This window comes from Polistes canadensis, unplaced genomic scaffold, assembly GCF_001313835.1.
Source record: "Polistes canadensis isolate GaletaPanama2010 unplaced genomic scaffold, ASM131383v1 scaffold_162, whole genome shotgun sequence".
Lineage (NCBI taxonomy): Eukaryota > Metazoa > Arthropoda > Insecta > Hymenoptera > Vespidae > Polistes > Polistes canadensis.
In genome coordinates, this window is record NW_014569709.1 from 202,996 (window position 1) to 215,297 (window position 12,302).

Consider the following 12,302-nt stretch of genomic DNA (forward strand, 5'->3'; position numbering starts at 1 on the left):
GCGAATCAAACCTTTTTTTTAAATCATTTCTCGCATTCGTTAATATGGTACATTTTTATTATTATTATTATTAGTATTATATTAAATGTATGCATGTATGCACTTATATATGCATTTATCTATGCATGTATTTATATGTTTACGTATGTATAGATGTTGAATGCTCACTTTATTCATTTTTCTTATACAAAATCTAAATTCAAATTAGACAACGATCGATTCCCGTTTACGCGTTTTTATCATTATTTAATTAATTATATAAATATAATTAATTAAATAATTAAAAAGCGTATAACATTCTTTAATAATCAGCCATTCGTTATTATCGTTGTCATCGTTAATCATTCCTATCGACAAAGTCAACATTGAATTTTTGTTCTTTAATTATTTACACGAATAGATTCGTTAACGTTTATATAAGTGTGTATGTACATACATATTATGTGGTCCTATATGATTCATATGTCTCGTTGCCATGTATATGTATCATCATCATCATCATCATTCCTTAACTTTAATTTTTCTTTTTCTTAATATTCAAACACCCACTTGTACAAAGATCTTTTTCATTTTTACCTTTTCTCTCAAACATGTCGTCGATCACGACAATAATTTTGTGTAAAAAAAAATAAAATGTTGTCTATTTAATTTTAAAAACACATTTTGAATAATAAATTAATCATTACAATACTACTATATAACGTATTTTTAAATAAATTATAATATATATATATATGCGTTTATATAAAATTGTTAAGAATTTTTTGAATTATTGTTACAAAATCTATTTGCCTTTTCTAATTATTATTATTATCGATCGTGATCGACGAACGGGTAAAAGGATATTTAAAAACATAAAAAGGGATCGATTAATTAATATATATATATATATATGTGAAATGTTTACAAACCCGCACACATAACTCTGCGTGCGTTTAGTAAACCCGCTGGAATTAGTACGACGTTAATTCGTTATATAAAAGATGTTAATTGTTTCATTATTTATATGTATATTAAACTTTGATCAATGTAAATGCGTGATCGTTTAAAGCAGGGCTTTTCAAAGTGTTCAATTTTATATATATATATACACAACCCCGTATGGTGTGTCGTAAAAATTATAACAATATTACAAAAATTGTTTAAACCTGCAACGAGATCATAAATGAATTTTATTCTTTTTCTAACAATCAACACTTATACCACGTACATAATTTTATGATAAAAAAAAAGAAGATAGCATAGATTTTATATTTAGGTTCACGAAATTATTTGTTCGAATTAAAGGGGTGCACTTGCCAATTGGAAAAGTTTGAGAAGCCCTGATTTAAAGGGACAAATGATTGTTTTAATTTTTTTTTTCGTTTTTTTTTTTTTCGAGACAACGGGAAATTATGATTTGCAATTAGACGATGATCAATTTCAATACGCGCGATCTTGCGTATAATTCTTTTTTTGTTTTTTTTTTGTTTTTATTAATTTTTCTTTTTATTTGTTTTTTTTTTTTTTGGTTTCTTTTCCTTTCCTTTTTTTTTTCTTCTTCCTTCCTGTTTCTCTTTTAATTATCCATTATTATCATTATTATTATTATTATTATTAATAATATATATCGCGTAGGAAGATTCCAGTGAGTTTATTTAAATAAATATTCTCATTTCAGAGATGTGGAAATCTACCATACTGTATTTATTGTCGTATCCTCTCTCTCTCTCTCACACACTTTCGCATTTGAGACTACAGTATATCAGAAATCGATCATTTTCATTTTTTTTTTTTTTTTCTTTCCCCCCGGTCGGCCCTTCCCAATTTTAATGTTTTTTTTTTTTTTTTCTTTTCCCTTCACATCTTCGTCGTTATTACGATAGAGGCCTTTTTTAAGAAAATATTATGGAAGACGACATAACGTTTTTTTTTTTTTTCTTTTTTTTTTCTTTTTTTTTTTGACGCAACGACGATTATTCTATACGCAATATTAAACATTTTTTTCTTTTTTTGTTTTCCATCACAATATTACACATACAAGGAAATATTATTATAATAGTTTGATAAGCGTCACAAGGGCTATTTTATTTTTATTTTCTTATTATAATTATACGTTAAATAATCTTTTGTTCGTAAGTAATAATACACATTGAATTATATTTTTCGAATAATTAATAATAATAATAATGACGATGATAATGAAAAGTTTTTTGTAACGATTAAACAAAAAAAAAAAAAAAAAAGGAAAAAAAAAAAAGGATCGTCATGTATCATATATTTTTTTTCCGTCAAATAATTTGTCATTCTTTTATACGAATACATAATTTATAACAAAAGGAACAAAGTAATTAATTAATCTGACGATAGTAAATGGCCAAATCATTTTGTTCTTTTTCTCTCTCTCTCTCTCTCTCTTTCTCTTTCTCTTTCTTTCTTTCTTTCTTTCTTTCTTTCTTTCTTTTTCTTTTATTTGGTTTAAATCTCGTTGATTTAATTTTTGCATTCTTTGCCGATATACCTTTGCATGCTTGTTTTATTTTATTCTCTATCCTTCTTTCTTTCTCTCTCTCTCTCTTTTTCTTGGGTTTCTTTTTCTTCCCCATTTTCTTCTTCGTTAAATCTTCCGAAAGTTTATCTACAATTTTCTTTTTTTAAATAATTCCTGTTTTATCTAAATAAGTCTACTAAGTATCCTGGCACGTGAGCCCAAGTTTTGTGTTTTAATTTCTTACTACTCACACACATTCACAGAGTTTTCGTATTTACAGAATTTAATTTTTTTTTTTCTTTCTTCTTCTTCTTCTCTTTTTGACTTTTATTTTTTTTTCTTCCCCCTTATAATTTTCTTTCTTTTTTTTTGTGTTTTTTTGCCTTTTTTTGTTTTTCAATCGAAAGAATCAACGAATCCTTTCGCTTTTGGTCGCACCACACATTCGTGTTCGCTCGATATTTTTATTTATCTTTATTTTTTATTTATTTATTTAATTTTTTTTAATCAATGGACTATTTTATTATTAAAAATTTGCGTCCTCGTGTTTTATTACATCGATTAGAAGGAAGACCTTGTTCTTGTTTTGTTTTTTTTGTGTTTTATTTCTTTTTTTTTTTTTTCGCACGGTTTCGAATCGTTTCACCCTGCTCTTATATATTATATTTTTTTTTTTCTTTTTATTTATTTTATTCTCTCTCTCTCTTTCTTTCCTTTTTTAATTTTTCGTGTTTTTAATTATTACAAAAGAAATATGATTTATACATCTACCAAAACGACGCAATTATCGAACGTTAATTGCGATTTGTGATAACTATTGTCAAACTAAATGTATTTTTTTTTCAACACAAAATTTATTACAAAATCTTATTTATTCGTTTTTCTTTCTTTTCTTTTTGTTTTTTTTTTTTGTTTAATAAATATTTTTCTTTATCGATGTGTAATAATTATATTACACGGGGTTTTAATACGCGTGTGAATAATTTTTAATAAATAATTCTTTTTACAATTGAAAGATAATTTAAAAAAAAAAAAAAAAATAAGAAAAATATAATAATTATTATTTAAATTAGATTTTGTACTCGTTCGATTTATTCGATACATATTTCTTTCTTTCTTTCTTTCTTTGTATAAAATATACGATAATCGAAATAATTAATTAAATAAAATATAATATTTTAAAGAGAGAGTGAAAATTAAATTGAAATAACAAAACGTCGCGAGGATAGAAAAAATTCGTGCGAGGAAGATTATAAACAAATATATTATTGTTCATATTTTTATATTATAAATAAAGAAAATAATTCTTTTTCTTTTCCGTTCTCTTGTGTTATCGCATTCAGCGTTTAACTTTGATCTATTATTTTCCTGTATTTACACAGTCACGTATTCATTTAATTAATTAATTAATTAATTAATTATTTATTTATTTATTTATTTATTTTTATATTCGTATTACGTCAGAATGGAAAAAACATTTCTATTTGATATCGTAGGATTGTCGCATACGCACGGTGCGTTTTTTTTCATCTTTTTAAATCTTATTACTGCCGCATTAATTATTGCACAAAACAAATCAAAAGGGAAGCTTACGTTTTTTTTTTTTTTTTAAATAAAAATAAAAAACAAAATCAAAATCCAACGAAGGAAAGAATTAAGAAAAAATAACGGGGGAAGAAAGAAAAAAGAAAAAGAAAATTAAATCATCGTAACGCGATTTTACAATTGAAAAAAAATATGAGATATTTTACAATATTTATAATTATAAAATAAGAAAAAAAAGTAAAAGAACACATCTATTTTAGCAAATATTATTTTATGAATAATAATCGAGAAGCAACGTAAAAATCATGACAATCAAAACACGGACAGTATCGTCGTTTTCGATGGGGTGGGGGTGGGTTTTTTTCTCTTCTCTTCGTAAAAATTATTTCGTTAGAGAATTTATATTCAAACCGATTAGATAATAACTTTAATAATTTCTCATCAACCTTAATAAAATAAGAAAAATGAAAACGGTGTTGCGAATAATCGAACCTTGTCTAGAACTCGCTGAATTAATTTCTATCCATGATGGTGAATCGGATGGTAGGGTTAATGGTCGATCAGTTTTACCACCTTCGTGAGAAGTACTACCAGCCATAATTTGCGTTGTTCCAAGGTCGTCTTCGTTTCCTATCGAATCCGAATCGTAACCACCCACCAAGTGTACTCTTCGTCTGTTGCTATTGTTTCCACCATTAGTTTTTTTCCTCTCCTTGGTTGTCAATTTCTTTCGTAATTTAGTTTCAGTATTTTTCGTCAAAATACTCGGTGTAGTTTTATCGAATAATTGCAATTCTGTCGATTGAAAACAAACAAACCAAATCATTTACGAATAATTAACATTAAACACCGTATCGAGATACTTAACCCTTTGAGTGCTTAATACTTTTATAACTGAACTAATTTCTATAAATGAAATAATTTATTATTAATTCTTGATGAGGTATCACAGGGAACTTGGACATAAAAAAAGAAGTAGAACCTAATTTAAGTTAATTTGAGTTTTGTTGTGGGTTTCAAATTATAACGAGCTAATATTTAACGAAGTTTAGATGTTTTGTGTTTGGAATATTAATAACAAGAAAAATGTACGTCTACCCAATGAAAAAAAAAGCTGAACTGTAAAGATTAAGTTGCTGAAGAAGTCCCAATAAAGGGACGAAACGTTCAACTTAGTTAAATTAAGTTCTACTTCTTTTTATGTCCAAGTTCCCTGTGATACCTTATCAAGAATTATAATTTTGGACGAGATAAATAACTAGATTAAATTTATTATTAATATTACCAGATGATAATATTAATAAATAATATTTAATAATTACAATTATTTCTTTCTTCACAATAATATCATCTGACAAGATACAATGATTTTACATTAACATTGATAAAAACACGTGTATCAACTTTTACCAAACGCATATATGCGTTTATAACACTCAAAGGGTTAATATATATTTATTTCTAATACATCGATTAAATCGAACGAATAAAAATGAATGAGTTTAGGTACCTTGGAGACGTACACATCCTTCAGCCTTTCCAAGGGCATTAACCGTTGAACAAACGTATCCACCGAAGTCAGCTTTTTTGAGGGATTTGACAGTGAGATTCATCTGCCAAGAGTAATCGCTCAACTGTTCCTCCGACATCGTGTATTTGTCGTTCGGCGGCAGCTTTTCCCCTATACCATGGTGATATTGCATCGGTTTTAATTTGGGCAAGAGCTTTCGTGAATACGTCACGTCGTTCATTTCGCACGCGTAACGTCATACCGCAGGTAGATTTGTAGTTGAAAGTACTATGTAATACGACGTGATAGAAAGTGGGAAAACAAGAGAGAGAGAGAGAGAGAGAGAAAAAATAAATGAGTGGTGTAGAAGGGGAAAGTTAAGAGTACATATTATTTATCCCCATATCTTCCTATTATTATTATTATATAGTATATACTTTTGTATGTATTGGATGATTATATTTAAATATGAAATCACATAATATTTTAACGTATTATTTCTATTTTTTTAATAACAGAACAATATTGTATGTAATTGTATTTAAAATATTGATAAATAATGCAAAATAATGAAACGTTTCGGTTTAAAGTTTATAATTTTGTTTAATTATAATTGTGCGTGTTTGAGAAAAATATTTCGTATTCACTGTCTCTCTTTCTCTCTTATTTTTATTTATATCCTTCTTTTTACTGTCATTTCGTTGAATCAACGAAACATACATACGCATTGACAATTACTAGGCATTTCTCTCACCTGAGTCCCTGTACCAGGTGTTCATAGCTTGCGGGGAAGCTTCGACGTAGCATTGTAGTACGACATCGCTGTCAACTGGAGCACCCACCAATTGATTGGGTATTCTGATCAGTGGTTCGACTGTATCAGAAAAAGAGAGAGAACATAAAATAGAAGAAGAAATTTCGTAAAAATAAAACAACATATTCTACGACATACTGCAGAACATCAAATAGAAATAAAATAAAATGAGGGTTTATAATAAATAAGAAAAAGAAAAAGTCAATGTAAAAGAGATAGATGAAAAAATGGAGTTAAATATTCAACACGTTGAATATGAACAATCAACTAAGTGGTCTAATGAAAATTATCGAGGAACGTTAAAACTCCAAACGTTAGGGAAATTCATTTTCTACCAACCGAACTACCACTTTCAACACACACGCTTCTTTTTAATTATTCCTGTAGTTTTATGATGATCGATTTTTTACCACACATATCTACACACACATACACATATATGTATGTATGCAGATATGCATATGCCACGCGTGCATCGGGTAGCAACTAGGTAAGTTCGAGCAGATTTTTTTTGTTCGATTATATTATAATATTTTTTGATTATAAATATATAAATTTATGTATTTTTATTTTATATTTCTATTTTTTGTTTTTTTTTTTCACGTTAAGAGAAAAATGATGAATTATGTTCTATTTGAAATCGAGCATCCCTACGTTGTTTTGTTTTGTTTTGTTACTACAAATTTTCAATTGAAATAATCGAGATTTTGTTAGATATAAATGCGTTTGTGATGATAATTAAATGACGTAAAATAACAATTAATAATTACATTTGAAATATTTAATCATCAATCTCTATGAACATTTAAAATTGTAATTAGTAGAAATGGTATTTATGCGATATTATTAAATTTATTGAATTAATCATTGATAATTGGATTTTTCATTATCGCAAATAATTAATATTCGAATGTCCTGTAATTTTAAGCTCATACAATCTGATTGATTTTTATCGACAAACCTAAATGTTCATACGTTTGATAATATATATATATATAAATACCTGCATTAAATACGAAAATAATAATCGCATTCAAAATGGATGATTGAAACGTTGTTTTTGGAAATGTAATTACAAATTCGCGAAACGTGTGATACTTTCATTCGATTAAATTTCTAAATATATTTAAAAAAAAAGCTAATATATAAAATATAATTAATTGAATGTTATTAATATATTTAATTACACGTATTAACGCAAATATATAATACATTTGTGTTACGATTATTTAAATTAGCGTTATAATAATAATTTTCATATTGTTTAAATTCGAGTATAATTTCTCGAAAGACGAGTGATATTAATTTATGCACGGTTAAGGGATGCTCGTGTAATTACTGAATGAGAGTTAGAGAAGTAGAAGGGTGGTTTGCAGAAGCTTGTAGTGATACTTACAGTGAACAGAAACGGTGTAACGTTTGCTGACCCTTGGTGGCACAATACTGCTGGCTATACAGAGATACGTGCCCATCTCTTGTCGTTGTACTCCAGTAAGTTCCAGAGTTTCACCCTCGTAAGTGTCGAAAACTATGAAAACAAAAATGAATGGTCCAAGTGAAATAGAAAGAAAAAATTAGAAACCGAAATAAGGAGAATCAACAATTCAATCAAATTATTACGAATTGTTTTTTGTTTCATTTTATTTTATAGAAATATGAATTTTTGAAGTATTAACTCTTTTGCAATAATAATTGGTATACTTTGAAAATTGATTAATTTTATATTCCAAAAATTTACTATTCAAAATAAAATATTAAATAAATTATATTATTTTGAACGAAAATATTTGTGCACACGTATTTAATATTTATTAATATTAGATTTCATTTTCATATAATAATATTTAATTATATCAACTTTTTTGTTTTGTCGTATTACAATTTAAGAGAGTAAAAGTATAATTAAATCCGAGTAGTGGTAACTAAGGGGTTAATCTTTTTATTGTTCTTTTTTACTTTCTAATTTTCACATCGCATTATTCTTATAGAGTTAAGAAAACGTGGAAAAAGGTTGAAAACAACACAACAACGAAGTCTGTTAGGAGCATTCTAGAAATCTGAAATATCAGGAGAGACACCGAGTAGTACGGTACTCTAAATTCGAGTGACTTTCAAGAGACAAGAAAGCACGGAAGTGTCCGGGAACCCGGAAGCAAGGTTCCGCATGCGGATGCTTTTCTCTTTCCCCCTATTGTTTTACGGTGGACGCCTTCCCGTAAATTCTTCCAGGCAGAAGTTAACTTCAAGTTACTATGCTACTACTACTATTATCCTTTGGAAAATTTCAAATGAAAAACAMMAAAAAAAAAWWAMYTTWAMYTTTTTTTTTTTTTTTTTTTACAACCTTGCAGAATTTATTTTTACAAAAATAAATTTTTCCGGAACGAAACAGTTTACGTTCGTTAAAATATTAACCAGAAGAATTTATACCCTGTCACGTGTGTATGTGTTTTAACAAGAGAAACAAAAAAACACATTGATGATAATTAATATATTTAATTAATTCGACAAAATTTGTTGATTTACCTCGTGTTAGAAAAATATTTCTAAGTTTTTTATTTTATTCGACAAATTTTTACACGAAATTATTGAATAATAATATTGCAAAAGCTTACGTTTTTTCTGTCCGTCCTCGCGTAATACAATTTTTCTTCCATCTTCTCGTTTCCAATTGACTGTTGGTTTTGGTAGACCAGTAGCCACGCATCTTAATCTCAAATTACCACCCTCGTGTGTGACCAAACCATTCGCTGATTCGTCATCCATAATATCCGGTGGTATCACTACTTGCATGTAACCCATCTGAAACATAAATTATTATTCAAATATACGCTCTCCACATATTCGTGTCGAATTTATTTCATACTCAAAAAAGAACAACAAAAAAATCAAATATATTACATTTTAATAATCATTCGCGCGTGTTAAAAACAAACATTTTTTTCTTTCTATTGCATCGAAAAGCAAAAAACCCCAAAATATGTTCTATTTCTATTTACATTCGCATTTCTTATTTTCTATTTTTTTGTTTTATTTTCTTTTTTCATATCTCTTTTTCTTTATTTTATTTTCATTTCGTCGAATGAAAATGAAAATTGTAATCATGCGAGTCGAAACGCGTACGAGAAATCAAGCGTAAACTTTTCAATAAGCGAATCTGAAAAATGTTTTTCCAAGCCTCGTCGAGTTCGTTTAATCATGGTCAACCATGCGAATTTTTCAAATCCCTCTCTCTCTCTCTCTCTCTCTCTCTCTGTCCTCCCTTTCTATCTTTTCATTATTTCAAATTATTCGAAATTAATTTAATTACTTTGTTTTTTTAATCAATTGTTTACATTAATAACACACACGAAACTTTATTCCAAAAATGTATTATATATTCATTTAGTAAAATAAATTTAGAAATTATTTAGTAAATAAAAGTATTTAATAAATTTTCATTTCTTTTGCTTCTTCTTCTTCTTCTTCTTCTTCTAGATTTATTTGTTATTTGTTTTCATTCCCCTTTTTACTTTTCCGTCTCTTAGTTTTTATAGTAAACTGCAACGAGGTCTCTTACAAGCCCTTTATCTCGTTGTAGCGTTCTCGTATATTGCATCGGAAGGTTTCCTCCTTTAGCGGTCGCATTGAATTCCGTAGAACACGTGTGTACCGCCCTACGACCACTAAATCGTCTACTACCTTTCTCCCCCCTCATTCTCTCTCTCTCTTGCACTACCTCTGTTCGTTCTTATACACATGTATATATATATATATATATGTGTAAACTCAGTACTCGTAAAAGCTACTGCCAACTCTTATGCACCCAGCCAAAAGAGGTGTCATTGCAAATATTAGTTCGTCTTCTTTTAAACGAACATGTTGCAACACCTACACACATATATATGTACAAATACACGCAAGCCGGGTTACATTTCTATTATCTTTTTGTTTGTTTGTTTGTTCGGTTTTTGTTTTCTTTTTTATTTTCAATTCTATCATTTATTGTCACATATCTCAGTGTGCTCTCGGTGTTCTGGGTTACAAAAGGTGCATAATAACATTGTTTGGCAACGTGCCATTCTAGCAAATTGCATTGTTGTTTCATTTCGAGGGTGGGGGGGGGCTGGAGATTTGTAATTAATACTCTCGTAACTTTTGGATAATTCATGGAAATTATTCTCGATTTATTGTTTGGAAAATGAATGATATTATTTAATGTTATCAATTTTTTTCTTTGGAAATTTTTCTTTAGGGGTTTTTATAAAAGAATATTCGAATTTGAGAAAATAAAAATAATCCTTTATCTTTAAAAGCCCAAGAAAAAGGGTAATGGTTTTCATATAAATCTATTTTGCATTTTTCTATCGTCTATTGGATAATTAGAGGAGATTCAACGTGTTGATAATTTGTTTTATGAGAAAATAAAACAGGGGTGTGGACAAATTTTCCATTTTTTTAATCTTTTTAATATCACTTTTATTTTCCTTTCAATTATATCATATATTCAATAATAAATAAATGATTTTATTGTATATTTTAAAATTTGATCAATATAATTTTAATAAGAATAATAATGATAATCATAGAAGATAATTTTCGTATAAATATAAATAATTTCATATCGTGGATAACAGGAATCGACGTGGGGATAATTCGTTCTCGCATAGAGAACAAGGGAAAAAGCAAAAAAAGGTGGTGGGGTGGGGTCCGGGGGGGGGAGGGTTGTTGTCAACGGGAGACCATTTAACACTCCCCCTTACGTCTCTCTCAACAGACCACCCACATAATGCAGCTTCCGCGTAGTCGTACGTTAAGGGATAGTTGGAGGGTTAAGAGGGGGAGAGAAGGGGGTGGGTGGATATAGGGGTGTATAGTCGAGGGTTCTCGATTCCCCCTTTACGTTCCTGCTTTCTAAAAGTCTCTTAAAAGCCGACTTGGCCGATGGTGAGACGAAAGCCGACGCATACACTTAATAAAATTTCAATTCGATCCACTTATATTCTGGATAAGGGAGTGGTTAGGGCTTCTTCCATGTGTGTGTGTGTGTGTGTGTGTGTTAGAAATAAGGGTGGTTAGGTATACGTGTGCGAATATATATTTCGTTGGTCTGCCTTCATAGATCGGAGGGATCCTTTTCCCTGGTTGTGGGAAGCCATATTTAAAAAATGCCAAATCAGGCAAATTCGAGGACGAAGACGCCAAGTGGTTTTAATGTTTGACGACTATTCTTTTTTTTTTTGTCAAAATTTGTCCAACCCTTGAGAGATTTTCTCTATTATTTAGAAATTTTTATTTATTTATTATTATTGCTTCTATCGTTGATTAGAAAAATTCGAATGAAATAGTCGACAGTTTTTGAACGATTAATTAATGCAAAGTTTGTGCATAAAATTTGAATTTGTTTTCTTTTTTTTTTTTTTTCAGTATATATTGCAAATAATTGAAATAATAATTTATGGTAGTTTTCGCGCTTTTAAAAAAAAAAGAAAAATAGGCGTACAAACGTCTTGACCAATTATATTTTCTTTTATTGTTATTCTATCATAAAACTTTTCGTTTATTTTCTTTGCTTTGCTTTCTCGTTCGTTATGGTGCGCATAACACACAACTGTGCAATGCGTCGTCGTCTGTCTCTGCCTGCTGTAACGAACATTCGACGAACGTGTTTTATAAGGAAAAATAATGGCGAAATAAAAGAAGGACGGATATTAAAAACGTTACGATACAACCAACAACAGGAGGGAGGCCCTTCCTCGTGAAATTTTAGAATCGGTGACAATATCAAAACATATACGTTCTTTCACTTTTATATATTTTTTTCACATTAACCAAAAAAATAAAAAAAATGAACAATAATTATTATTTACGATCTTGCAATATATTAAACAAATTGAGAATTATTTTTCTTACGAAACAAAATTAATCGAATTAATTGTAATGAAATATTTTTAGAATCATTTTATTTTCATCGTGAATTTCTT

At 28.5% G+C, this 12,302-nt stretch overlaps 1 protein-coding gene across 2 annotated transcripts in view; it reads right to left on the reverse strand.

The window, feature by feature from the left end:
- Positions 1–4,249: 4,249 nt before the first annotated feature.
- LOC106789061 (lachesin-like) overlaps positions 4,250–12,302 on the reverse strand; it is a 132,510-nt gene continuing 124,457 nt past the window's right edge. For both annotated transcript variants that reach the window (XM_014752894.1, XM_014752893.1), the window contains 5 exons: positions 8,955–9,141; positions 7,736–7,867; positions 6,280–6,399; positions 5,526–5,696; positions 4,250–4,810 (listed from right to left, as the gene is read on the reverse strand). In XM_014752894.1, the coding sequence (XP_014608380.1) occupies positions 4,443–4,810; positions 5,526–5,696; positions 6,280–6,399; positions 7,736–7,867; positions 8,955–9,141 (978 nt within the window). In that variant the 3' untranslated portion in view covers positions 4,250–4,442. The remainder of the gene's footprint in view (positions 4,811–5,525; positions 5,697–6,279; positions 6,400–7,735; positions 7,868–8,954; positions 9,142–12,302) is intronic.